The 25,773-nt window shown below is 34.6% G+C and overlaps 3 protein-coding genes across 6 annotated transcripts in view; all 3 read right to left on the bottom strand.

Moving 5' to 3' along the window:
- Positions 1-1,393: 1,393 nt before the first annotated feature.
- Positions 1,394-12,042, bottom strand: LOC113512026 (RNA-binding protein 28). Of its 3 annotated transcripts, none has more exons than XM_052893872.1 (12): positions 11,942-12,042; positions 11,533-11,860; positions 10,736-10,858; positions 8,466-8,729; positions 7,429-7,599; positions 6,693-6,888; positions 6,056-6,233; positions 5,147-5,309; positions 4,489-4,594; positions 3,690-3,854; positions 2,505-2,604; positions 1,394-1,937 (listed from the first exon to the last, which is right to left on the bottom strand). In XM_052893872.1, the coding sequence occupies exons 2-12, from the start codon at positions 11,801-11,803 to the stop codon at positions 1,416-1,418; spliced, it is 2,259 nt and encodes a 752-aa protein (XP_052749832.1). In that variant the 5' UTR covers positions 11,804-11,860; positions 11,942-12,042; the 3' UTR covers positions 1,394-1,415. The 3 variants fall into 3 exon arrangements, with proteins under 3 accessions (XP_052749832.1, XP_052749833.1, XP_026751578.2); XM_052893873.1 differs by having other exon boundaries at positions 11,533-11,793; positions 11,922-12,018; XM_026895777.3 differs by having other exon boundaries at positions 11,533-12,022.
- A 1,666-nt stretch (positions 12,043-13,708) lies between these two features.
- Positions 13,709-20,300, bottom strand: LOC128199942 (uncharacterized). 2 transcript variants are annotated; one of them, XM_031909241.2, is made up of 8 exons: positions 19,936-20,300; positions 19,034-19,102; positions 17,949-18,079; positions 17,549-17,714; positions 16,549-16,676; positions 16,102-16,239; positions 15,332-15,509; positions 13,709-14,483 (listed from the first exon to the last, which is right to left on the bottom strand). In XM_031909241.2, the coding sequence occupies exons 2-8, from the start codon at positions 19,088-19,090 to the stop codon at positions 14,343-14,345; spliced, it is 939 nt and encodes a 312-aa protein (XP_031765101.2). In that variant the 5' UTR covers positions 19,091-19,102; positions 19,936-20,300; the 3' UTR covers positions 13,709-14,342. The 2 variants fall into 2 exon arrangements, with proteins under 2 accessions (XP_031765101.2, XP_026751583.2); XM_026895782.3 differs by having other exon boundaries at positions 19,034-19,108; positions 19,936-20,298.
- A 2,178-nt stretch (positions 20,301-22,478) lies between these two features.
- The window catches only part of LOC113512027 (uncharacterized), a 35,866-nt gene continuing 32,571 nt past the window's right edge, over positions 22,479-25,773 (bottom strand). The window contains exon 8 of the mRNA XM_031909240.2: positions 22,479-24,290. Within this exon, the coding sequence (XP_031765100.2) occupies positions 24,150-24,290 (141 nt within the window). The 3' untranslated portion in view covers positions 22,479-24,149. The remainder of the gene's footprint in view (positions 24,291-25,773) is intronic.

Genomic DNA, 25,773 nt, shown 5'->3' with positions numbered 1-25,773 from the left:
AATAGCGTTAATTGCAATAAAATGGCATACGATAGGCCTCATAATAACATTTTTAGTTTTTACATCTCTCAAGAGAGGCGCTACTATCGTTCAGTCCCTAATAGCTTTTACCTCGCTCGCGCCTCTTTGTTCTAATATTAAATTATATTTATTTTTACTCCACGCAACTACCTTTTACTTTGAATTGTCAATACTTTATTATGGGGGGGGACCTGGTGTCTAAGATACAAGTTACGACTTAGTTTAGGCTCCAGATCTCCCACAAATTATGATACTTTTATTTTGTATAAAGTAAAATGTAATATTATTATACATTGTAATTTGTGGAGATGAATAAACTAATTTTTATTTTATTTTTATTTTTATTATTTTAAGTTATACAAAATATAATTAAAACAAAAATTAACAGTTGCTATTGTGGAAAATCAAATTTTTCTTAAACTACATTTTACCTGGTTATATATTTTGTGTGCAACTTGAGGTACCAATAACACTTTTATTACATACTAGCTGTTTCCCGCTTCTAACTATATAGTTCCCGTATATCATTCCCATTGGAACCCTTCATGAATCCGGTCTTATATTGTATTATATATTTAAATAATAATTACATACCTAATACTTTTACAAAGTTTCAGCCAATTTGAATTGATCGGTTATTTTATATTTGATTCTTTAGATTGATATAACTTTTTTATTTATGAACCGATTGAAATAAAGCAGACACTAAATGTTAAGTGGAGCAAACCGCAATGCAATAGTGAAAATCGCATTCATATCGGTTAAGCCGTTCCTGAGATTAGCGTACATAAACGTAGAGACAGACAAAAATTCTAAAAATCATTGTTTCGGGTTCTATTGCGTTCATAAAGCCCTCTAAAATAGTTTTTCTTATATATCTTCCATATACAGATAGCTATCAGATATGATTTTTATGAATTATATGTATTGATTGATTTCGTACCCATACACATGTAATTTTTTTAATAAAATAAAACTACAATTGAAAATATATATATTTTTATTATAAACAATTGTTTTTGCCGGTCTTGGTAATATGACATTACAGAAATAAAACAGGTAGGTAGTGAAACAATTTTCTGATACATAAATTGTATCAAATTGATTTTGAGATTTTTATGTGTATAGACGACGCAATGCAGTTTCATAAATTTTATTAAGTATTCATTTAATCCATATTTACCAGTACTCACATTTTGCAAAAGATTTCTCTTTTTATTGATAGAAACTTCAAATGTACTGACAAAGAAATAAAAAAAAGCGAGACCAAAAACAATGATATTAGAGTGCGTATAATGTTACATAGTGTATTTGACAGTTCTATATTTGTATGAAGTTACAATTAAAAAATAATTGGAATAAAATTCAAATATTTGTTATAATTAAATGTTTTATTATTTTATATTATTTAATGTGCCAGTCTTGTGATGCGGGGCTTTCTTTCTATGTTTCTTCCCTGTTTTATTCATTTTTTGTTTTGGCATTTTTATTCGTTCCTTCATGGCCATCTTCAATCTTATGGCTCGTTTGTTTTTCTTCTTTTCGATTTTCAAATTTTGTCTATGCATCTCTGCTTGAGTTTTTAGTTTGTGGTTACTCCTCATCTTATGTTGACTTCCTTCTTTAGCGGTCAATCCAGTATATTCGTTAACATCATCTTTTGGCCTCCTAACAAATTTTCCAACATTATTTTCCATTTTATTAAATACATTATTATCTTCACCTTTCTTATCAAACTTTCGTTTCTTCATATAACTCTCATCGGGCTGTTCTATTTTTCGCTTCCTGTTTCTACCTTTTTTATTTTCCGTGTCCGTGTTCTTGGCTAATGGATTGTTGGCTATAGATTTTTCTAGACGTTTCTTTCTTGCATTCAAAGCTGTTCGATCTTCAATTGAGAAGGATACAATAGGGCGCTGTGGAAATAATACAAAATTATTTTAAATGTATAGAACAAAATACTTGAAATAAGTCACATAGCTGATTCATTGTCTACCTCTATATGGGTTTATCCAGCTACTTTTTCAATTAGTGTTCAGAAAAGCAATTAAGAGAATAAGGGCCAGTAAAAAGATTTTTTTTTAATGGATGATAATGGAATGGTAACCCACCTGCGCTATCGGTATACGCTGGCGGGGCACCAGTGAGCGATGATTGGTGAAAATAAAAAGGCAGGTCAGTTAGCCAATCGTGACGGATTCAACGATAAATTAGTCAAGATGGTTTTCAGGGGGAACCGCGCGGAGGTCGATCTGATATGGTATGATACCAATGGGGAGTAACCTCTTCATTATTAATAATCCCTTCTCCCCAGTGCAAGAGAATTCAAAAATACAACTCTATAGCAAGTCACCTAGATGGTGTGGTAATGACAGACTATATTTTGCTCTTGTGAAGGGAGAGCAAAGCCCAGCCATGGGATATTAATAGGTCACTATGATAATAAGACTAGCTTATTAACTAAATATTTCTAGTGGCCTTACATTGTTGGCGTCGAATATGTCCGGGTTGTTGTTCAGCTTGCGGAGGCAGGTGAGCGCGTCCTCGTGCCGCGTGAACATCACGAAACCGTAGCCCTTCGATCTGAAATACAAATGTGTCATCAATGTTTCACTCCGATTCATTTCGTTGAATACCTTTTTTTACCAGAGGGAGACTTTGTACAAAAGTCGATTGCTTGGGTACCTCTGTCCCATTCGTGTTTCAACCGTGAAGCAGTTGTGTTTGCATGACTGTGTTTCGGTTTGAAGGATGGGATATGGCGTGAATTTACAGGGTACAGAGGAATAACACCTGAATCCTCAGGAATGGCAACGCATGGGGGGTAACATGGGCGAAACAGTATACTCTGTTATGTCCATGGTACTGCTCATGTCTATAGGCGACGGTTACCACTTTCCATCAGGTGGGCCGTCAGCTTGTTTGCCATTCTAAGTTGTATAAAAAAAAAAAAAAAGAATAATGGCTGTAAGGAGACATAATTACTCGAGACATTTTTCAAGAAGGGAGCGTAAGATATGGGTTAGATTCCTATATCCTTAATGAGATTTTAAATAATTAAATTCATATTAAATATATGCATATATATATAACGAAGCAGAATATAAAATCGATGTAAAGTTTCTATTGAAAATGTTAGAGATAATAAATGGATACAAACAACTTGGAGCCAGGTCTAATGGTATTGCATGGGAAGACTACATTCACCAGTGGACAATAAATATCTGAAACTGTAGAACTTTGCATATAGGCAGAATACCAGTAAATGATGATAGGTGGGAATGAAGGTTACCAGAGGGAGACTTCGTACAAAAGTCGTTTGCTTGGGTACTTCTGTCCCATTCGTGTTTCAACTGTAAAGCAGTTGTGTTTGCATGGCTGTGTTTCTTTTTGAAAGGTGAGATATGGCGTGAATTTACTGGGTACGGAGGAATAACACCTGAGTCCTCAGGAATGGCAACGCATGGGGGGGTATCATGGGTAAAACGGTATACTCTGTTATGTCCATGGTACTGCTCGTGTCTATAGGCGACGGTTACCACTTTCCATCAGGTGGGCCGTCAGCTTGTTTGCCATTCTAAGTTGTATCTAAGTTGTAAAAAAAAAGGTCATCGTAACGAGTTAACCACGATGGTTGCCAGGGAGAACCGTTTGGAATTATTACTAACGGGTGCTTTCCGCTGCGGTCTGGCGCGGCGCGCAGGTCCCGCATGACCCTGGCCTCGGTGAGGGTGGCGCGGCGCCCCGCAGCCTGCACGCACAGCCGCCGCAGCCGCGCGTCGTCGCAGCCGGCCGGCAGGTTCGACACCACCAGCCGGTAGCGAGACACGAATCTGCCGGATACCAATACATGTGTTAATGAACAAGCCATTTGTTCATTTACTGTCATCCAGATGAACCGGTGTCAGATTATAAATATCTCATGCCACGAGTTCTTTTTTATCCATAATATATTCCTTTTTATCCTTAGGATCATTCTTTTTATTCTAATTTCGGAAATTCTTCCGTGAACGCTTAAGCTGTGGAATGAGCTCCGTGGCGTTTTCTCTGGAAACAACAGTATGTGGTTCATCTAAAAGGGTGTATGTATTAAGATTTCTTCTTAGGCAACGAGTACTACACATCACTAATTTTGTAGGCATCCATAGGCTACAGTGACCATTAAAATGGTTGTATGGTTTACCACCTTGGCGGTATAAAAAAAATATACCAGTGCAAAACAAAATGTTAAAACTCTATACTGTTTGTTCCAGTAAGGTAACAGTAGGCTCCTTCTTTTACTGAAAGAGACCTGCCTAGGATATTAATGCATTATTTAATGTCATATAATTTTATTACACAAAAAAAAAACTACTTTAATCATGTCAAAATTTGAAACTTATAAATTTATTAAAAAAATTTTATACTTCATGTAAAATTAATTATCATAAGAATATATTTCACTACATAAAAAATTGGTAAACTCACCTGTTCAGATTTTTCAACATTTGCGTTTTGCTGCGCTCTAACGCGAGCCGCTTCGCCATGTCAGCAGCTGACACGCCCACCGCCGCCTTAGTACCAGCCACCACCACTGTATATAATTTATTTATTTATTTTTACAGCAAAATCAGGGTTAGAGTATACTATTTACATACGGTCTAGGATTATAAAATGAGCTAATAATAAGTTACAAATAGTGGCAACGCATGGGGGGTATCATGGGCGAAACAGTATACTCTGTTATGTCCATAGTGCTGTTCATGTCTATTGACCATAGTTGCCACTTTCAATCAGGTGGGCCGTCAGGTTGTTTGCACTTCTAAGTTGCATACAAAAAATTATAATAATTAGGAATTAAACTTTTTTTTTTATACAACTTAGAATGGCAAACAAGCTGACGGCCCACCTGATGGAAAGTGGTAACCGTCGCCTATAGGCATGAGTAGTACCATGGACATAACAGAGTATACTGTTTCGCCCGTGATACCCCCCATGCGTTGCCATCCCTGAGGACTCAGATGTTATTTCTCTGTACCCAGTAAATTCACACCATATCCCACCTTTCAAACCGAAACACAGCCTTCCAGGGGAAGGATGATGGTAAGAGGTGGTAATTTAAGCATATTCTAAAGTTATTACAAACCTCCTTCTTTAACAAGGTACAAGTTCCTGTTGTCTTTGGGCTGTTTCTTGCTGCCCTTCTGCAGGTTCTCTTTCTTCAGCGCCGGCTTCACCTGCACTACTTGACCTTCCAGGCGGAGCTGGTCTGCGGGGAGAGACAGGAACTTGTCCGCATCTTCCTTATTCTATAATTAATATTTATTTATAGGAAAACCAGGGCTGCACCAGAGCTAGAGTAAACAGATATAGTTTAGGATTACAAACTAAGCCACTAATAAGTTTTCACAAATAGTAACAGGATAGATTAAAGGCACTGTACATGAAGCAACAAAAATGGGAATTAACAATACAGTACAAATCAAACAATATATATATATATATATATATATATATATATATATATATATATATATATATATATATATATATATATATATATATATATATATATATATATATATATATATATAAGGAATGAAAAAATATTAATAATGAATGAATGAAATACAAAGCAAAAATTACATGTAAATAATTGATTAAAATGTGGCCTTCTTAATATAATACATATTCAAGCAGTCTGTCTATAAGTCGGAAAATTATTTACTCAGTTGGTCAATATGAAGGAATGAACATTTATTTGCAAGAAACAAAGTGAATACATATATATATATATATATATATATATATATATATATATATATATATATATATATATATATATATATATATATATATATATATATATATATAGGCATGCAAAGCTTAAAAATACATTGAACATGTGAAAATTTTGAAATAATGAAAGTTGGAACCACAGCATAGCCAGTTGGAGCAGAAACACAAGTAGCACAGCAATATCCATGCAGACTGTGTAGAAAGTCTCCCTCTGTTATTCACTACTACAACTGCTTAACAATTCCAAACAACTAACCGTAAACTTGACAAAGCCAGAGCCCTTGGAATGCTCCGTCATCTTGTCCACGCAGACAAGTGCGTACTGAACGGGGCCGATCCGCTCTGCGAACTGCCTCAGCTGGTCGTTGTCCACAGAAAATGGTATGTTCACCAGGAACACCGTGCATCCGTCCTCGGCGTCGTTCAACTTTGTGCTATAACATTATGGTTACAAAATTTACCAGAGGGAGACTTTGTACAAAAATCGATTACTTGGGTACCTCTGTCCCATTCGTGTTTCTACCGCGAAGCAGTTGTGTTTGCATGGCTGTGTTTCGGTTTGAAGGGTGGGATATGGCGTGAATTTACAGGGTACAGAGGAATAACACCTGAGTCCTCAGGAATGGTAACGCATGGGGGGTATCATGGGCGAAACAGTACACTCTGTTATGTCCATGGTACTGCTCATGTTTATAGGCGACGGTTACCACTTTCCATCAGGTGGGCCGTCAGCTTGTTTGCCATTCTAAGTTGTATAAAAAAAAAAAATATTTCGGATGATTAAATGGATGAACAAGCAGCGTTTTTATAGTTAGTGAAAATTAAGTATTTTCAGTCCAGCAGTTTCAGCAGTCCACAACATAGACTGTAAAAAGAAAATATGTGATACAAACCGTTTCTTAACTGGTTCCATACTAGTTTCACTTTGTTGATCATCCATATCTTGACCATCATCTTGGTCTATTTCTTTATCATCATCATCATCATCCTCGTCATCACTGGCGTCACTTGCATCCGATTCATCATCATTCGATTCGTTACCATCATCTGAACTTTTATCATCTCCATCAGAATCTTCCTCTGTCTCGCCTATAAAAAGACAAATCTGATTTTATTACTTAATAGTAATTCGATCTATATTTACTTGGGAAAAAAAAAATCCATTTCACCAATAGACAACCACTACCTTATATTAATGCCAACGATTCAATTTTTACTAATACAGTTTACAATTGATATACATCCAAAAATCATGGTTGAACAATAGGAGTAAAATTTTTTTAAGGAGTGTTTTTTACGCAACTTAGAATGGCAAACAAAATGACGGTCCACCTTGAAAGTACGATTGAAAGTAGTAACTGTCACCTATAGACATGAGCAGTACCATGGACATAACAGAGTATACTGTTTCGCCCATGATACCCCCCATGCGTTGCCATTCCTGAGGACTCAGGTGTTATTCCTCTGTACCCTGTAAATTCATGCCATATCCCACCCTTCAAACCGAAACATGGCTGCTTCACGGTAAAAACACAAATAGGACAAAGGTGCCCAAGCAAACGACTTTTAAACAAAGTTTCCCCTCTGGTATATATAACATATTTAATATGTACTAAAAACAGATCTCACTTTTGATTTCTTGCTTCAAATCATCATTAGACAGACTCAGTGGTGGTCCACCATCGTCATCCGAGTCTGATTCCTCTTTCTTCACATCATCCTGCATCTCGAGCTGCTGGTTCACTATGTGCTGCATGTACTTGTCTTTAGCTACAGCCCAGTCCACGGAGATGGGTCGACCTAAATGTAAAGAAAGGAAGAAGATATTTTTAGTAATAAGGTTATATGGTTCCATTGCTAGCAATATACCCTATCAGGTTGACCTCCACACAGTTTCCTCTGAAAACTATCACAGATAACGCTAATTACATACTATCTATTCTGGCAACTGCATTTAGATAAGCCTAACTGCAGTTACCAATCCACCTGACAAGGGGAAAAAGGATTGTCAATAATGGTAAAATTAGTTCCCATTGCTACCAATATACCCCATCAGGTCGACCTCCACGCGGTTTTTTTTTATACAACTTAGAATGACAAACAAGCTAACGGCCCACCTGATGGAAAGTGGTAACCGTCGCTTATAGACATGAGCAGTACCATGGACATAACAGAGTATACTGTTTCACCAATGATACCCCCCATGCGTTGCCATTCCTGAGGACTCAGGTGTTATTCCTCTGTATCCTGTAAATTCATGCCATATCCCATACTTTAAACCGAAATTCAGTCATGCAAACACAACTGCTTCACGGTAGAAACACGAATGGGACAGAGATACCTAAGCAATCGACTTTTCCACGCGGTTCCCCCTGGAAACCATCATGACAAAATTATCGTTGAATTTGTCACAATGGGCTAACTAATCTGCCTTTTCATCCTCACCAGTCATCCCTCATTGGTACTCTGCCAGTGTATACCGATAGTGCAGGTGGAGTTATCATTCCATTAAAAACCCACCTGACAGCAACTACTGGCAAAACCTAATAGGAGGAGATCTATATTCAGCAATGGACAGTTAATGGCTGTTATGATGATGATGAAAGGGATAAAAATGTTCACATTTAATAAAAATAGTTACACAAGTTAAAGTAAAAATAACTTACCTAAAAATGGTTTCATATTTGTACTCAACAGTGCCTTCTTTGCCATTGGCACATTCTTGAAATGTACAAAAGCACAGCCGACCAGTTTCCCGTCAGGTTTCTTCAGCAATTTCACCTCTATCAGCGTTCCGTAAGGATCAAAATGTTCTCGCAACAATTCTTCTGTGGCTTTGAAAGACACATTGCGAACAATGAGGCGAGCATTGTTGTTGAGCCTCATTTTGTTTTTTTCTTTTGATAGTTGTGTACTTTCCGGTACTTCCTCTGCAAACATATATGCCCTCAGTCAGATCAACAAAATATGAAGAAGGAAAAGATCATACATGTATAATATACGAATAATCATTTATACATGAGACTCTACTACCAGGTACAAAGATCTAGCGAGGAATGGTGTTTGGCAAAGTTTTTTTTTTTTATTTATTGTGACTTTGGAGAAAGCCATCAGCTAAATTGGTAAAGAGTATATAACCAAGGAAAAGTGGTTTTTTTTTTTGTGATATATTTATGGCTTTGGATGTATCCTTTTATCCCATTTTTAATTTCTATTAGTTTCATTTCAGGGAATGTTTTTATTGAAAAATGTATACAAATTTAATCCATCTTAATGTAATTATAGTGTTTTAATAGTGTGAAGGATAAATTCATAGATAATTGAATATTTATCAGTGTTTTGAAGGATAGATGGCAGGAGGCGGGGTATCTCTTTAATTTTATATAAACTTATTAAGCCATCTAGCAGAACAAGTCTTTGTAAAGCAAAGGCAGGGCGTTCCATAACTATAGGTGGTAAATCTGCATTTTCTGCAGTGCAAAAATCACAGTTTGATGTAGTGCTCAGTTTAATTTTATGTGAAATAGTAGTGATGCGCGAATTTATTAACACAACTACTAATTATCAACTGAATAATTCATTCGAATTATTTTCAAATCATTTGACTGATAATTTTATTTATTTGACTACTAATTTCATCCGACTGCTAAAGGATCACTACCACTGGTAAATATAATCTCATCATTTGTATATGCTTTAAACATTTCCGAACGCAATATCCTTCTACCCTCCATGCCTATCCATATTTCCTATCAAATCTGGGATCACATTGGGGGGTAGATGGACAAAATTACACTATAATCCAACTGCGTGTCGAGCTGATCAAGTTCCGCCAAGATCACAAAAAATCTCCACCAATTGCGAATTAATCAATCAGCCGCGATCTCCGCGCAACATACAGTGGTACTTAAGCAAAATCAACAAAAATGTTAGATATTTAGAAGAGAGAACGAGTATGTGTACCAAAGACTTACACGCGGGGACTACGTGAACCAGGTTTGTCCTTTACCCTTCTTTTTATCCAACAACCACTTATAAGTTATGTGTCACTGATGATTGCTTGGATAAATCCATAGGAAGTAAATACATGAGGTTAGTGTCAATAAATAATCTTTGACAGCTGGTCGACAGATAGTTATGAGGTAACAAACATATAATAAAAATACAACTGAATTGAGTACAAGAAGGGAGAAAAAGGAGTTCTTTTTTAATTCAATTAAAAAGGTAACAGAGATAGTTTGAAATTCCCTAAATGAAATTACTAACCAACTGAAAGTGATTTGTACTGCTATTGAATATCTGTAGCGGCAGATATCTATCAATTATTTGTTTATATTTGCATTACTTAATTTCTTTTAAAACAGACTATAGTTATATACAGAGTGTAAGGGACAGGTTGGCAAAAAATTGAAACTGAGAATTCAGACCACTATTCTGAACTGAAAACTGGAGGAAATTCTTTCTTTATTTCCTTTTTTTTTAAATTTTAAATCATGCATCTAGTGAAATACTATGAAATATAAAAAAACAGCAATACATGTTAAAATCCTATCACGACATGCCCAATCAGATGTGTGAGATCAATGCCACAAGTATACGAAACTACCTACGAAGAAGCACCATTGACTGTGCGGTGCAGATATCACCTGTCTGTACATTGTAAAACTTAAAATACATTGTGCAGTGTAAAAACTAAGAATCTTTATTTATATGGCTAAGGTGAATTTCAGGTAAGATAATAATTTGCCATTTGCTTTAGACCATTCATCTGAATCAGCTGGTTTCATTTTGGTCAAACTGTCTATACAATTTGTATATTAATTAATACATTTTACTAATGACTCACTCCAGCTTTGCATGAGTAGAGAAGTAGAAAATTTCTTTTATAAAGTTAATTTAAATATATATTAAATAAAAGTTTTAAAGCAACACCTACTCTTCACAATAGGTTTTACATCTTCTGATGATGAGCTGTTGAATAATTTCCTTTGTTCCTTTTCATTCGCTTGGCTTGTATACTTGTGCTTTGCAACTGCCCATGACACATTTATGGGACGATCTGCAATAATCAATATACATAGGTATGTATTTTTCTACACAAATTTTAAATGAAAAAGAAAACAATAAATAAATAATAACTATAACATATAATTGTAAAATGTATAAATTGGACATAATTAGTGTACAATTAATTACCTTAGTTTTATACATTTTTCCAATTTGCCTTCAATACCTCACTGAGGAATCTATAGGAAGTTTATACCAGTGTCTAAACTGATCATAGATTCTTTTCATAATATAGATATTAAATAATATAAACTTTTCTAAAGGATGTTCTATTTTCTTTTGGAAATCCTATTACATCTTTGCTAGTATGACTATTTAAATGACAAAACTGCATGGATTTGAATTTTGTATTAATGTGAATTGTATTGTAAATGTAATTATTGTATTTTTTCTTAAATCAATATTATTTTCTATAGTAATTATTATAATTATAGATTGACGTATCATAAGTATCTGTAACAGATGTATATGAATAAAGATGATTGATTGATTGATTGATTAGCATATATTATTATTGTGAAAGTCAGCTCTTGGCCGCCCACAAAAAAAGAATTATACTAAGTTTATTAACTTTGGCAAAGTATTTGGGATGGCGAATAACATAGGCTGTATTTTATTTCAGACAATTTATATCCCAATCATACAAAACAAGTTAAAAATAATTACCTAAAAATGGCTTCTTGTTAGTGGCAGCGATGGCTTTATTAGCCATGGGTACATGTGTGTAATGTACGAAACCACATCCGACCAGTCTGCCATCTGGTTTCCTCAAGAGTTTCACCTCCTCCACTGTGCCATACTGAGAGAAATGTTCCTTCAACAAATCTTCAGTGGCTTTGAAAGATATATTCCTCACGATCAGTCTGGCATTTTGGTTTACACCATCTTTATATTTCGTATTGTCGTTGGCTTCCACTTCCATACTGTCTGGAGCCATTTATAATTATTATAATTATAAAAAACGTGACAAAATAACCTATATCATGTAAACAAACTGGAAAGGAAAAAATGTGACTAAATATATATTTTTAACTTTTTTTAATACTTTTACGTACAATGCAATGAAAATATTCACTTTAAGGAAATGCTACGTAAAATTTCTTAAATATATAAAATTTAATTTATTATGAAAATTGATAAAAATATAAAGTAAATGACACACTTTAGACTCAGCACTGTTCGTATAAGAACGAAATGAGAAGAAACTATGCAACAACTTGTATAAACGCAATGAACTAAATAAAAAAAAATCTATATTAATAATCTTGTAAACTGTTTACACAAAATTTACTTTTATTTAAAATTTTGGTATTGATAGGTACCATAAAAGATTTGCTTTACATAGAAAAATCTTTAATTCAAATCCATGAATTCAGTTTACATAAATTTGTTTTTGTTTGAAGTGACGTTCATCGACAATCGACATAAATTGTCAGACATAAAAAAAGCACTATCCATAATCTTTGGTAGCAGATTTAAGCTTAGATTATGAAGTATATAAATTCTATTTCTAACTTCTATTTTTACTTTAGTTTCAATTATCCTGTTATATATATATATATATATATATATATATATATATATATATATATATATATATATGAATACGTTTATAGTTGCAGTAGTTGTTTCTTCTAAATATTTATTTATTTATTACATCCTCTGGGTGAGCCTTACAGTCTTCCAATACGCTTACCCAGGAAAGCTTGAGTAGTAGCATAACTACTCTAATATAGAGATGCATGCCACAAAAGAAATAAAAAATGTATATAAATTGGAAATGTCAAAGAGAGAAAATATAATAACCTATATGTTAGACGAGATAGAAAATAGAACAATATGTGCTCGAAGCTGTTTTGGTGAGAGTACGAAAAAATATAATTTTAATTATTTTTACGTTTCAAAGTGGAACTAATTTTAAATGAACGTAGTTTGTTAAAATTAACTGTGCTGTACCTAAATATAACATAAATCAGGAAAATAAACTATGAAATTGCACATTTTCCAGTAATTACGCTGTAAATACGTATAATTTTAAACGCAATATTCTAGAACAATTAGAAATATTTTGTACAAGACTTGGTAAAAGAAAGTATCTAATTTAATACAAATAAATTTCTGAACCTACTAAAATCGCGCAGTATAGTGTTACAATTTTATTGTCTCTTTTTGTGATTGTGTTGAGCTGGTAGTGTGGCAGTATGAAGTATGATTACTTTCTACTCACAGACTTAGAATAACGTACTAACACTTTATAATTTAGGAATGGGGACCTTTAGGTCGGATACGGGTCATGAACACGACTGATCTTTATTTTTTTTGGGATTAAAACATTATTGCATGTTTGATTCAAAATTAACAAATTTAATTTCATAATTTTGAACATGTCATCATTTAGGGGGGAAAGGAATTGTTAGTAATGGAGACTAAAAATCCCATTGCTAACAATATACCCAACCAGGTCGACCTCCTCGTGGTCCCCTCTGGAAACTATCATGGTTAATTCTTGATGAATTCATCATGATAGGCTAACTGGCCTGTTTTTATTGGCATCAGTCACCCTTTACTGGTGTTCCGCCAGCGCATCCCGTTACCGTAGGCGGGGTTACCATTTCATTTTCACCCATAAAAAAAAACATGTCATCATTTTACTCATTTCTTGTTACATATAATTTTCTATGATTATATTTAGGCATATTTTTTTTTATTTATACTGTGATTATAGTACGTACTACGTCTATGATTAAAATTAATTTTAGTTTCTAAATATTTCTACAGAGGCGGCACAGGAACCGATAGCGATACATTATTTTTCGGAAAAATTAAAAAAAAAAAAAACATATTTTTGATTGTTTTTGTAATTCGAAGTAAAAAGATTTACATTATAAGTACAAAATATAACAGTATATAAAAGTGCTGTGGGCCTAAAAACAGTGTGTGAATTTCTTTTTTTTTGGACACATTAAAAAAATGAAAGTGTTACTTGGCAAAAAAATTGGTTAATATATAACGTAGTAATTACTTTCTCTATGGGTCATTTATTTATTTATTTATTTAACCGAAAACAACCGTTTATTGCACCGAAAACATAAAAATTTACATAAAAAATACATTTTATATAGATTACAATTGTTAATTATAGAGGTGTAACACCCTGTTTTTATTTTTTCAAATATAAACACGGGAATTTTGTAGTTTTTTTTTTTATTTTTTATTTCTTCCACTTGAATCGTTTCTGTAAATTGGGACACTTCATTACGACATTTAACTACCAGTACCTCCTAATTGACATTTATAAAATAGTTGCAGAGTTTATTTCTAACTGTACTTCCTCTTTTATGTTGTACAGAAAAATACTTTTTACATTAATATATACATTTACAATAAGGGTATTTTACATGTCATCTGTAAAATGTTATCCTTGTTTGGAAATACTGGCGTTTAAACGCAGATTAACCAGATACGTCGCGGCTCGTCTATAACCGAACGCGAGCCTTAGCCGACTGCGGCAGCACGTTGCACATCTCGAGATGGTCGAAGAGAGCGGCCAGGTACTCCTCCTTGTGGTACGTGTAATGTTGCACGTGGGGAGAACGGTCCCAGCACTTCCACGTACACTGAGAATGGAAAAGATTTTTGAATGCAACTTGTTAAATGAACTGATCCGAACGGGGGAGGATGTTTTTTTATTAAAGAATGATCATGGAATGGTAACCCCGCCTGCGCTGATGGTATACGCTGGTGGGGCACCAGTGAGGGATAACAGGTGAGATTAAAAAAACGAGTCGGTTTTGTTTTTGATTGGTGAAAATGAAATGGTAACCCCGCCTGCGCTAACGGGATACGCTGGCGGAGCACCTGTGAAGGGTGATCGAAGAGAATGAAAACAGGCCAGTTAGCCCATCATGATGAATTAATCAGGAATTAACCATGATAGTTTCCAGGGGGAACCGCGAGGAGGTCGACCTGGTTGGGTATATTGCTAGCAATGGGATTCTCAGTTTCCATTACTAACAATCCGTTTCCCCCAAACAAGTCGGTTAGCTCATCATGATTATTATACCTGGAATTCAGCACTATGCTTTCCAGGAGAGACCACGTGGAGGACGACCTGATAGGGTATATTGTAATGGAGGCACTAGTCCTCATTATCAACACTCGCGGAGGGGAGGAATTGTTAGTAATAGGGACTATCAGTTCCATTGCTAGCAATATACCCATATTGCTAGCAATGGAACTCAATGTCAAGTCGACACTTGCACGATACTCGTGGTGCCGCGTAGACAGCCTGGAAATCATTGTATGCTGGTAGCGAAAGGAGGTTACCTATACTTTTTCATCAACTTTAACAAAAAACTCATCCTGCCCCCACAAACATGTACTCTGTGTTCCAAACATTTAGTAAATACAAATATATGAATAGTACCCACTACTTTTTAACTTTATCTATGGCCAAATAACGAACCTTGATACCCAAATTGAGCCAAGACTGGTACACATTACGGTTGCTCCTCTCAGCACCGACCGGGTCGGTCTTTGAGAGAAGGAAGAGCGCAGGCGCACGACACGCGCTTGATATGAATGCGCTCGAACCGTTATTATAGTGCATTGTCGCTGCGTCGTGGAATTTCTTCAGATGGTATCTGTAAGCATTATGGTTTCAAATTATTTGTTTATTACTTGTTAATAGTGACAGCCTAACCAGAGAACGCTTGGCTGCACTCCGAGGATACCAAGGTGAAATCCTAGGTAATACATTTGTTTATTGTTCTTTAAATACATATAGACAGTGTAAAAAGGTGACTTAACACCACTATGATGTATACAACTTTAAAAAGACATCATTTGTTCGTAACATGCATATTATATTGTTATTTTGTAAAATATAAAATGGAAGTGGTAATACGTAATAAATAACTTTTTTTCCCCATTAGACTAATACAGAAAAAAAATAAACAAAATTATGAACGTGAAGGTTGAAATTCCAATCCGGCTCGAAGGACCAATGATAAATCTCAAGGTTAATGATTTCTCAGGGGTATGTATTAACATGTAGTTAACAATTAAAAGATTTATTGTTCAGTAAAGAGTAAAAGTAATAAGTAAATAATTTTACATTTGAATAGCAATTTTATAATTCTGGGGCGCGCAATTCGATTTAACAAAACTTTAGTCGCACACAGCGTTTACAGTTGAATCATGTAGATATATTAAATAAAATTCGATTTAACTTACTCAATATAAACTCTCATGGCGTTTTGCATGAATTTATTGTTGGGAAACACCGCGGCCGGGAAACCGTAGGGTATCTCTGTGACATCAGCAGCCGAGTCCCAGATCTGCGCAGCCACTCGGTCTAGAACGGGCATGTACCTGGGCAGAAGTATTGAAATATTATCTCTATATACCTCAGTCCCTCCTGGAAAACATAGTGGATAATTCTAGACTGATAGCGCAGGTGGAGTTTCCGTTCCATTTTTATCTTAATAAAAAAATCTAAATCCTTTTGAAAAGTGGGCCGAAAACGATCAAATTTTGCAATTTGAAAGCTGGACATACCCGTGTTATAAATTACTAACGTGTTCCACGAAAAATAAACTAATTTGTCAAAAAATTGATTCAACACGAGAGAGAGAAACAACTGCAAATAAAAAAAATACTTTTGTAAAAACGAGACCTTACTTTTCTTTATTCTTCATCGCGTAAACCAGACCCTCGCTCCACACATAAGCGCCGACCGAGAACCCGTGCACCACCAGCGGTTTGTGGCCATTTTCAGATATAAACTTTATGAGATCAGCAGCAATTAGCTGAAATGTTTTGTGAAAATAAAAAAAAAAAAAAAACTAAGTGAAGCTTTCACTAAATGGATGAGCAGCAAAGATGCGGCAGCAGACGAATATTTTTTGAATATATCACTTTATTTCCGATGTAAATTCCGATATAGCTTAACTTCTTTCAAAGCTTTACGTCTTACCAGAAGGAGACTTTGTACAAAAGTCGATTGCTTGGGTACCCAAGCTCTGTCCCATTCGTGTTTCAACCGTGAAGCCGTTGTGTTTGCATGCTTCAGTTTGAAAGGTGGGATATGGCATGAATTTACTGGGTACAGAGAAATAACACCTGAGTCTTCAGGAATGACAACACATGGGGGTATCATGGGCGAAACAGTATACTCTGTTATGCTCATGTCTATAGGCGAAGGTTATCACTTTCCATCAGATGGACCGTCAGCTTGTTTGCCATTCTAAATTGTATAAAAAAAAATTAGTATTTTGTTATTTTGAATGGTTTATAATTACTGAAATCAATAAATTGGTTCTAATTATTAACTATAAACAGCTATTTTATTAAGCTATTGCAAGGTCTGTTTAGTGACTATATTATTTTAATTAAATATAAAATATTTTAATTATGTATTCCACATAATTAGTTAAGATTCATAATAACTTAAACTGCTTGGATCGCCATTATGTCACAGACTATGTAGTACATTGGGCATCTACAATTTAATGATGGAGACTACGCCCTGATTACTCAGTTTTTGTATTATTTCGATTTAAAGATTTCAAGTGTAAAGGACTACAATATGTCTATGTCACAAATATTTATATGCAGAATTAAGCGTGCAATGTTCTTGAAAAACTTTTTTTTTATTTGTGATCAATATTTGTGAACCAACCTGTGAGCCCTTGAGCGGCCAAGTGAGTTGCCACGGTGTGCAGGATACGGAGACCACGTCGAAACCCTGCTCCAGGTACAGCCTGGCGTACTTCGTCACGTGGTTCGGACGCTGCAGCATCCAATTCATGATGACGCATAGTGGTTTATTCGTTTCTTTGTTTAATCTGAATACAAACATGTAGATGAAAAATATATATTTTATTAGGTCATTTTGTGTTATTCAAGTTACTCTGACATACAGATGAAAGAAAAAAGAAAAACTATATCTTCTTCTTTTTCTCAGACATTTGCCATTTTTATGGCCATATCGCCATTTTTATCTCAATTCCCTGGTATCAGTGGGAAATGATAGGATCATCAATACTCTGCATTTTCAACCATTAAAAAAGAAACCTTACTTCATAGTTTTAGGGTCCACGATGAGTTTCGTCTTCTCATTGCTTATGTACTGAATATTCTTGGTGAGGTGTTGAGTATGCGCTTCTCTGGTCGACTGTACAGCTACCAGCGACATCCATGATAATAAAACCTGTCGGACAGTTGAGGTATAAACATTCTATTATATATTCATATCAAAAAAAGATTATATATATATATATATATATATATATATATATATATATATATATATATATATATATATATATATATATTTTTTTTTTTTTAACGAGCTTTATAAATTTACCAATGCACTCACTAAAAACCAAAAATAAAACATTATAATAATGTATTATTTGTAAATAATACAGTAATTTTTTTTTATTATATTATAAAAACAAACATTAGAGATGAAACTCCGCGTAATATAGTAGCGCATGTGGCAGTACAGATAAATAAGTCTAGTTGTGAACTAGCATCTACCTCATTGAGCAGACGTAGTGACTTCGTGAGTGGCGTCTAATCAGCATGATCCAAGATCCACTTTAAATTATTCGTAATTAAACACTAGAAGGAAGGTATTGTTAGTTATGCGGACTACTAGTCCCATTGCTAGCAATATACCCTGTCAGGTCCATGTCCACGTGTTTCTTCTTGGAAACCATCGTGCTGGATTCCTGGTGTATTCATCACGATGGACTGACTGACCTGCCTTTACATCCTCACCTATCATCTCTCACTGGTGCTCTGCCGGCGAATACCGTTAGCGCAGGCAGGGTTACCATTCCTTTATCATAAATTAAAATAAAAAAAACTTACGATTTAAAAAAAGAGTTTTTTAGAAATATATTAATTATATCCTTTATTGAAGACTAGGCAGCATGGTCTCCGACCTTAGCCTGTTCCACAACGGAACAAATGTACTAAAAAAAAATTAGTTATATCCAGATGGATATAGCATAATATGTATGTTCCTGTCTCTTATAAACCATAGACCACGAAATACAAAAATCTAAATGTTAAATCTATAACATAATATACATAAAAAAATATAGGCGAATTTTTGAAATTTCTTACAAAGTGTATTCAAATACATTGTACTTACATTATGATTTCTTGTTGCATTGTTTGCATACGCCACCATAGTTCGTAATGCGGCCATGTTTGTTGTGACCTAAAACTAAAATACGAGTGAGTTAAATTTGAACGTATTAGAATGTTAATAATTTAATTTAAATTATTTATATACCTACTGTTAAAAGTAAAAATATAATTTAAAAGATAGTGTCATACCGGTTAGTAGTTATATTGCACACACACACATATATATATATATATATATATATATATATATATATATATATATATATATATATATATATATATATATCCTTATAGTGTTATCATACTGATATTATTAAATTGTAACTGAACTATGTCTGTACATGGGAGATATATAAAAAAACTTTAATAAGGGGTCTTAATAAGAGCAGTAGAAGCCAAAAATTGTTCTGACAATGTCTGTTTGGTTAGGCATCGCGTAAAAACTACTGCTCGAAATTGTTTTTACACAGTTTTTTAAATAAATAAATAACTTGAATACAGCATTTATAGCTGTGTTCCTGAAGATCTAATTTAAAATCTGGTGAAAGAAGTGCTTTATTTGTTTTTTTTTTATTTTTGAAATCTACATGTATTTACGAAATAGCGGGCAAAAGCTAATATATATATATATATATATATATATATATATATATATATATATATATATATATATATATATATATATAAATGTATGTGTGTACGCTGGTGTTATCATTCAGTTCGACAGAGATAACTCTACTAACGAATCAACAGAAAATCGAATACCTATATGTGACAAAATAATCAACATTAAAACATACATAATATGTATATAGTGAGTCCGCCTTGGTATAAAAATTTTTTTTTTAATATGTCAATAAAGAAAAAAATAAGTAGAGTAAAATATTATATAGCACAACTCACCACATATATTCCTATTTCAACGCCGGTTTTACCAAACTGTCAAGTCTTACGAGGGACCAACCAGGTAAGCAATGTCTATTATTCATGAAATACACAATAACACTACGCACAATCAGGAACAGAATTAAACAATGCTAGTTTATGTACATTTTAAATGTAATTTACGTAATAAAAACAGGTCAACTACACTGTTAAATGCACGAATAAAACGGTTCGTTTGATTCATAAATTAACTACATATCTAGAGACTAAAATGAATAGTGAAATGTGAACGATACAGTAGTGTGTATCGTTTGGCCATTGTAGCGCGCGTAGGTAATAAATATGAACTGGGGAACACGAGTATTGAACGTAGGTCCGTTCCATGCATTGAATTAAAACAGGGACAGCTGTCACGTACAAAGTTGGAGGGAAAACAGAAGGATAATTTTGTTTCGATTAAAGTTAGCTTAGTAGTTTATCAATTGCTAATTGTTATAAAAATAAATTATTCGAATAAAAACCATATTTTATTCTAATATTTTTTATGCGATAGAAAAGAAAAATTGGGGTGAGTAGGGTTTGAAGTCGTATCAAGTACGCCGAAATTAGTGCTGTTATCATTTGAGCTAAAGTCCTAGATTCTCGTCCTTTTAAATTATAATGGTATATCAAAATAAATGTAACAAAACGGAAGAGTTTGTTTGTTTGAACGCGCTAATCTCTGCAACTACTGGTGGAAGATATTGTTAGTAATGAGGTTTTTTTTAATGGGTGATAATGGAATGGTAACCCCATCCGCTCTATCGGTATACACCGGCGGGGCACCAGTGAAGGATGATAGGTGAGGATGAAGGAGGTCAGTTAGCCCATCGTGACGAATCCAACAAGAATTGTTCACGATGGTTTCCAGGGGGAACTACGTGAAAGTCGACCTAATAGGGTATATTGCTAGCAATGGCGCTGTTAAAGTCCATTGCTAACAATCCCTTTCCCCCAGTAATGAGGAGGTTAGTCCCCATTGTTATCAATAAACTCTATCAGGTCCACTTCCACGCGGTTCCCCTTGGAAACTATCGTGATTAATTTATCGTAGAATTCGTCACGATGACGATATCATCTATCACTGGTGCTTCGCCAGTGTATACCGACAGCGCATGCGGAATAGTTATTTCATTATCACCCATTAAAAAAAAAAAAGATACTTTAATACATATGAACTTTGCTATATATTATCAACCATCACGATATGATCATGGGAAAAGCCACGAGATTCAACTAGTTATTGACATATTATTACAGTAAGCAAATATTGAAACTACTCATAAAAACTGATCATGCATATAAGTTCGTCATCATCATCATCATAAAATAAAATAGAGAAGAGAAATGAGAATATCCGCGAAGGAAACAAAATAACCGACAAAATCCGAAGGATAAGCAAGCTGAAGTGGCAATGGCCTAGTCACATAGCTCGAAGAATCGACAACCGATAAGGTTTTTGAGTGGCGACCACGTATGCGCAAATGCAATGTAGGACGACTCCCTAGTAGACGGAGTGACGACCTATAATATATAGTAGGTAGTCAGTGGACGCAGGTGACCCAGGACCGTTTCTTATGGCAGTCTATGGGGAGGTCTATGCTTAGCAAAGGACAGATAACGCTTTTTAGTGCAATTTGATTTTAATATAGAATGGGGTGTCGTAAGACTTCTCGACGAAAGCTATCGAATGCAAACCGCTTGAAAGAATTAATTGTACAGGATGAAATAAAAATCAATTCCATCCCCAGGTATTGCGTAAAGACTTTGCGTCTCTTTGCGTCCTTGATCGCATATCGTCATAGTCGTAGAATACTGACGGATTTGACAAAGATTACATATAAAGATCCGTCAGTATTCTACGACTATGACGATATATCATACGGAGTGTCCAGAGGAATTGTTCGAATTAAAGCTAAAGTTTCATCCCGACCATACGGATGAGTGGCGGTCCTCCATCGTGCGTTTCTGCAGGAGTTTGCTTCCACGCACAATCAAAGTATGAAACCAACTCGCAGCAGTGGTGATTCCGAACAGATAAAAATTATATTTTAATTCCAAAAAAGAAAATTAAAAACGGCAAAAAAAAATGGGGGATAACACGACGTGCACCGTTGTCAAATAATGAAATTTTACAGAAATTTTAACTCACAATACTAAATTACGCTATCGAAATTCGTCTTGTTTACGCATACAATGGTTTTTAGTGTAGCAACACACTACCGAAATAACGTATTCAAAGTAAAAAAGCGTTGTTTGCGTAAACGTATCGAACTGAGATGGCGTAATTTTGAGTAATACAGTGAATGCTCTATATAAGCAACTCATTTGAACCAATTTCAATAAAAAAAAATTATTGGGAAAAGTTTGCTTTTAGGGAAAAAAAGGAGTATAAAAATACTTACCACTTGGAAAATAATTTTACTTATTTTTTTTACTAAGCTGAGTAGAATAAATAAAATATAAAGAATGTTACTTATATTTGATTGCGTAGAAGAGAGTTAAATAAATAAAAAGGCAAATTTATAAAAGACGTTTATTTATCAAAAGTAACTACGTGCATACAATCCTATGTTTAAAAAATGTACATTAAAAACTTGGTTCCGCCCATTATGACCGGTGATAACTAATACAAACAATATATAAGACATTAGTTATTATAAAACATGTATGTAATTAGTGATTTACACTTCAGCGTCATGGGATAACCTGTAATGTTCTAATGTATATGTATTTAAAAAAAAATTAAAAAAAGATACATAACGAACATTTATATATATTGCTACACATGCAATGCGTGTATACAACGCTTTTAAATTCATAACAACATTTAAACGACGTTAAAATAATATATTGGCGTAAAAATATTAGTCGATGTAGTAAAAAATAGGTACTTCAAAAATGCATAAGGCAATGAGTATTGGCATACGGAGTTATAACAATAAATAAGAAAAAAAAATGTGGTACACAGAGTATTTCATCTATGTAACCAAAGTTTTATTGTTTTTGTAATGAATATATATATATATATATATATATATATATATATATATATATATATAAAACCTCTAAAAATTAACAAAATCTATTCACAACTGGCGAATATTTAGTATACCTTATAAAAAAAAAAAAAAAAATTACACTCAAATTGTAAACCTCCCCCACAATTAAAGGTTAACATTTTTTAACATTTGACTACCAAACAAAAAAAAATCAGTACACCATATTTGTAAAATGAGACGAAAGTCTATCGCATGTAGAGCCATTTTTACTGACTTATGTTACTTATATTTATTTAATGTTTCGACCGCATATACCATTATTCATAATATAATATTCTAGTAACTGCACTTATTTATTACCCCTTGGCGGGTTTAAAACTTATTGGACAAAAATATTTTGTTCTTCGATCACGAATGAACAAAATATCGTGTCTACACATCTGCATGTTAATTTTATAGCAAATTATCACATATTTTTTACATTATGAGTACAAAGTAAATACAAAAACATAATATTTATGAGGATTATCTCAATAAAAAAAAAAAAAAACGCAAGTCGCGGTATCTTGCTAATTTTGTAATTTTTTTTATTAATATTTTACATAAGAGCATGGACAAGAAAAATTTTGTCCATGCATAAGACATTTTCAAATTATGTCTGTAGTGGACATAGTAACAACAATTTAATTTTTTTTTAATTGTCAAATAACAATAGACTATTTCTTTCACAACAATTTCAGGATAACTATCGACTAGAGATTTCAATGTTTTTTTTATAAAATATTATGAAAGACAGTCGACAAAATTTAATTAGGATATGGCGAAATTGCATTATAAACGTACATTTACTGTAGCGACACATTCACTAAAATTACGCGATCGAAATTCGACGTGATTACGCAGTTCCGAAAATACGTCGTACTGAGCGTTATGTGCGTAAAAGTATCGAATTTCGATCAAGTAAATTCAGCACAAGTATCGCTTGATACTTGTAAAAAAAAATAAAATAAAAAAAACGACCGCTTGAATAGTAATAATAGCCACTCAATATATTCTATTAAATACATGTTTTTTTTTTTATATATCAATAATTACTCTTTCTTACTAGTTGCGTCTGTGGCTTTGTTATTGATTCGAGTTCGGTTTGAGCTTAGACGCTTCCGTAGAATCCGTGCGTTTCTCGGATATTAGTTATAACTGGAGGCGCGCCTTATCCGACTGCGGCAGCACGTTGCACATCTCGAGATGGTCGTACAGTGCGGCCACGTACTCCTCCTTGTGGTACGTGTAATGCTGCACGTGGGGAGAACGGTCCCAGCACTTCCACGTACACTGGGGAAGGAAAAAATGTTTTAATCGTCTATACAACACTAATTTCGTATATGTAACCGATACGACAACATAACCTTCAAGAAAAGAGTATATTCCGTTTTAAAAGGCCGGCAGCACACCTGCAATGCCGTTGGTGTTATGGGTGACCATGGACGGCGGTAGTTACTTACCATCAGATGAGCCGCAGGCTTGTTTGCACCGTGTTGTAAAAAAAAAAATTCTTTGACAACACGGTTGTTGCGGGAAATTATATTTCAACCCTCTGCACTCCGTTGTCGCCGTATTTGCAACATTAAAATTCTAAAATTAAATCCACTGTCGCGGCTACGGCGATGCGGTTGTGTTACTGACTCGACACCCTTTATAAAACAGTTAAGCAATAAATGTTTTGTTTTATTGCAACGACTCCATTTTTCTTTCACACCACAGGTATGTACTTGGCACTAATATACGAGGTTTGTCCGGAAAGTACGTATAAAAGTTTTTTAAAAATTTTATTTTACAATTATTCAGGTAAATCAATTTTATCCCCTTCAAAGTACTCCCCCTGTGACATAATGCATTTGTGCCAACGCCGTTTCCACTGTGAGAAGGCTCCTTGAAAGTCCTCTGGTTGTAGGTTTCTCAGCTGTCCCGTCGTAGCTTTTTTTATCTCATTTATGTCCCCCAAATGCCGCCCCCGAAGTACCAATTTGGTTTTTGGGAACAAGAAGAAGTCACACGGGGCCAAATCCGGCGAATAGGGGGGGGTGTTCGGTCACCGTAATGGAATTTTTACTCAAAAACTCACGGACAACAAGAGAGGTGTGGGCAGGGGCATTGTCGTGGTGAAGAATCCAACGCCCCTCTCGCGCCAATTCTGGACGAACTCGTGCCACACGAGCTTTGAGGCGTCTGAGCACATCGACGTAGAATTTTCCATCAACTGTCTGGCCTGGAGGGACGAATTCTTGATGGACAATCCCCCGAACATCGAAAAAAACAATCAACATTGTCTTGACATTTGAGCGGGATTTTCTTGATTTTTTTGTTCGTGGTTCCCCGGATGTCTTCCACTCTTTGCTTTCACGGCCATTCTTGCCGAGTTTCGAGAGAAACTTGATTACGACGCGCTGCTCTTCAACGGAAGCGGGCTCCATGCCGACGGGGTTTCGTTAAGAGGTAACTTCACAGATGGCGTGACAAGCCAGTTCGCACCGCACGGCGGTCAGACCAGAACTGAAGCATTGTTAGGGACATAAGGAAGGGGTCCTGCGCTTACCTGGCCTCCCCACTCCTCTTTCTCGCATTCCAGAACACTTTTATACGAACTTTCCGGACAGACCTCGTAGTGCTGCAGTTTTTAGTATCCTTTATGAGATACTATTTTTTAATTTTGTTTGAATACAAATGAAAGGAAATGTTGGAAGGCAAAGAAAGAGATGGGCAGATGACATAATAAAGACAGCAGGAAAAAAACTGGACAAATATTGCTACAGATAAG

Source organism: Galleria mellonella, unplaced genomic scaffold, assembly GCF_026898425.1.
Source record: "Galleria mellonella isolate WM207_F2 unplaced genomic scaffold, CSIRO_AGI_GalMel_v1 utg184, whole genome shotgun sequence".
Taxonomy (NCBI): Eukaryota; Metazoa; Arthropoda; class Insecta; order Lepidoptera; family Pyralidae; genus Galleria; species Galleria mellonella.
Note: the sequence above shows the minus strand (reverse complement) of the source record. Positions and strands in the feature narration are given on the sequence as shown.

What these genes read in the sequence shown, in the direction of transcription:
- LOC113512026 (XM_052893872.1), bottom strand. Translation starts at nt 11,803, where the DNA reads ATGGCTCCAGACAGTATGGAAGTGGAAGCCAACGACAATACGAAATAT. An exon ending in TAACAAGAAGCCATTTTTAG is followed by an intron (nt 10,859 to 11,532) that starts GTAATTATTTTT and finishes TGATTATTGCAG; the next exon opens with ATCGTCCCATAAATGTGTCA. An exon ending in TTTGAAGCAAGAAATCAAAA is followed by an intron (nt 6,889 to 7,428) that starts GTGAGATCTGTT and finishes GTCTTTTTATAG; the next exon opens with GCGAGACAGAGGAAGATTCT.
- LOC128199942 (XM_031909241.2), bottom strand. Translation starts at nt 19,090, where the DNA reads ATGGCCGCATTACGAACTATGGTGGCGTATGCAAACAATGCAACAAGA. An exon ending in GCGATGAAGAATAAAGAAAA is followed by an intron (nt 16,240 to 16,548) that starts GTAAGGTCTCGT and finishes ACTTCTGCCCAG; the next exon opens with GTACATGCCCGTTCTAGACC. An exon ending in GCCATGAGAGTTTATATTGA is followed by an intron (nt 15,510 to 16,101) that starts GTAAGTTAAATC and finishes TAATGCTTACAG; the next exon opens with ATACCATCTGAAGAAATTCC.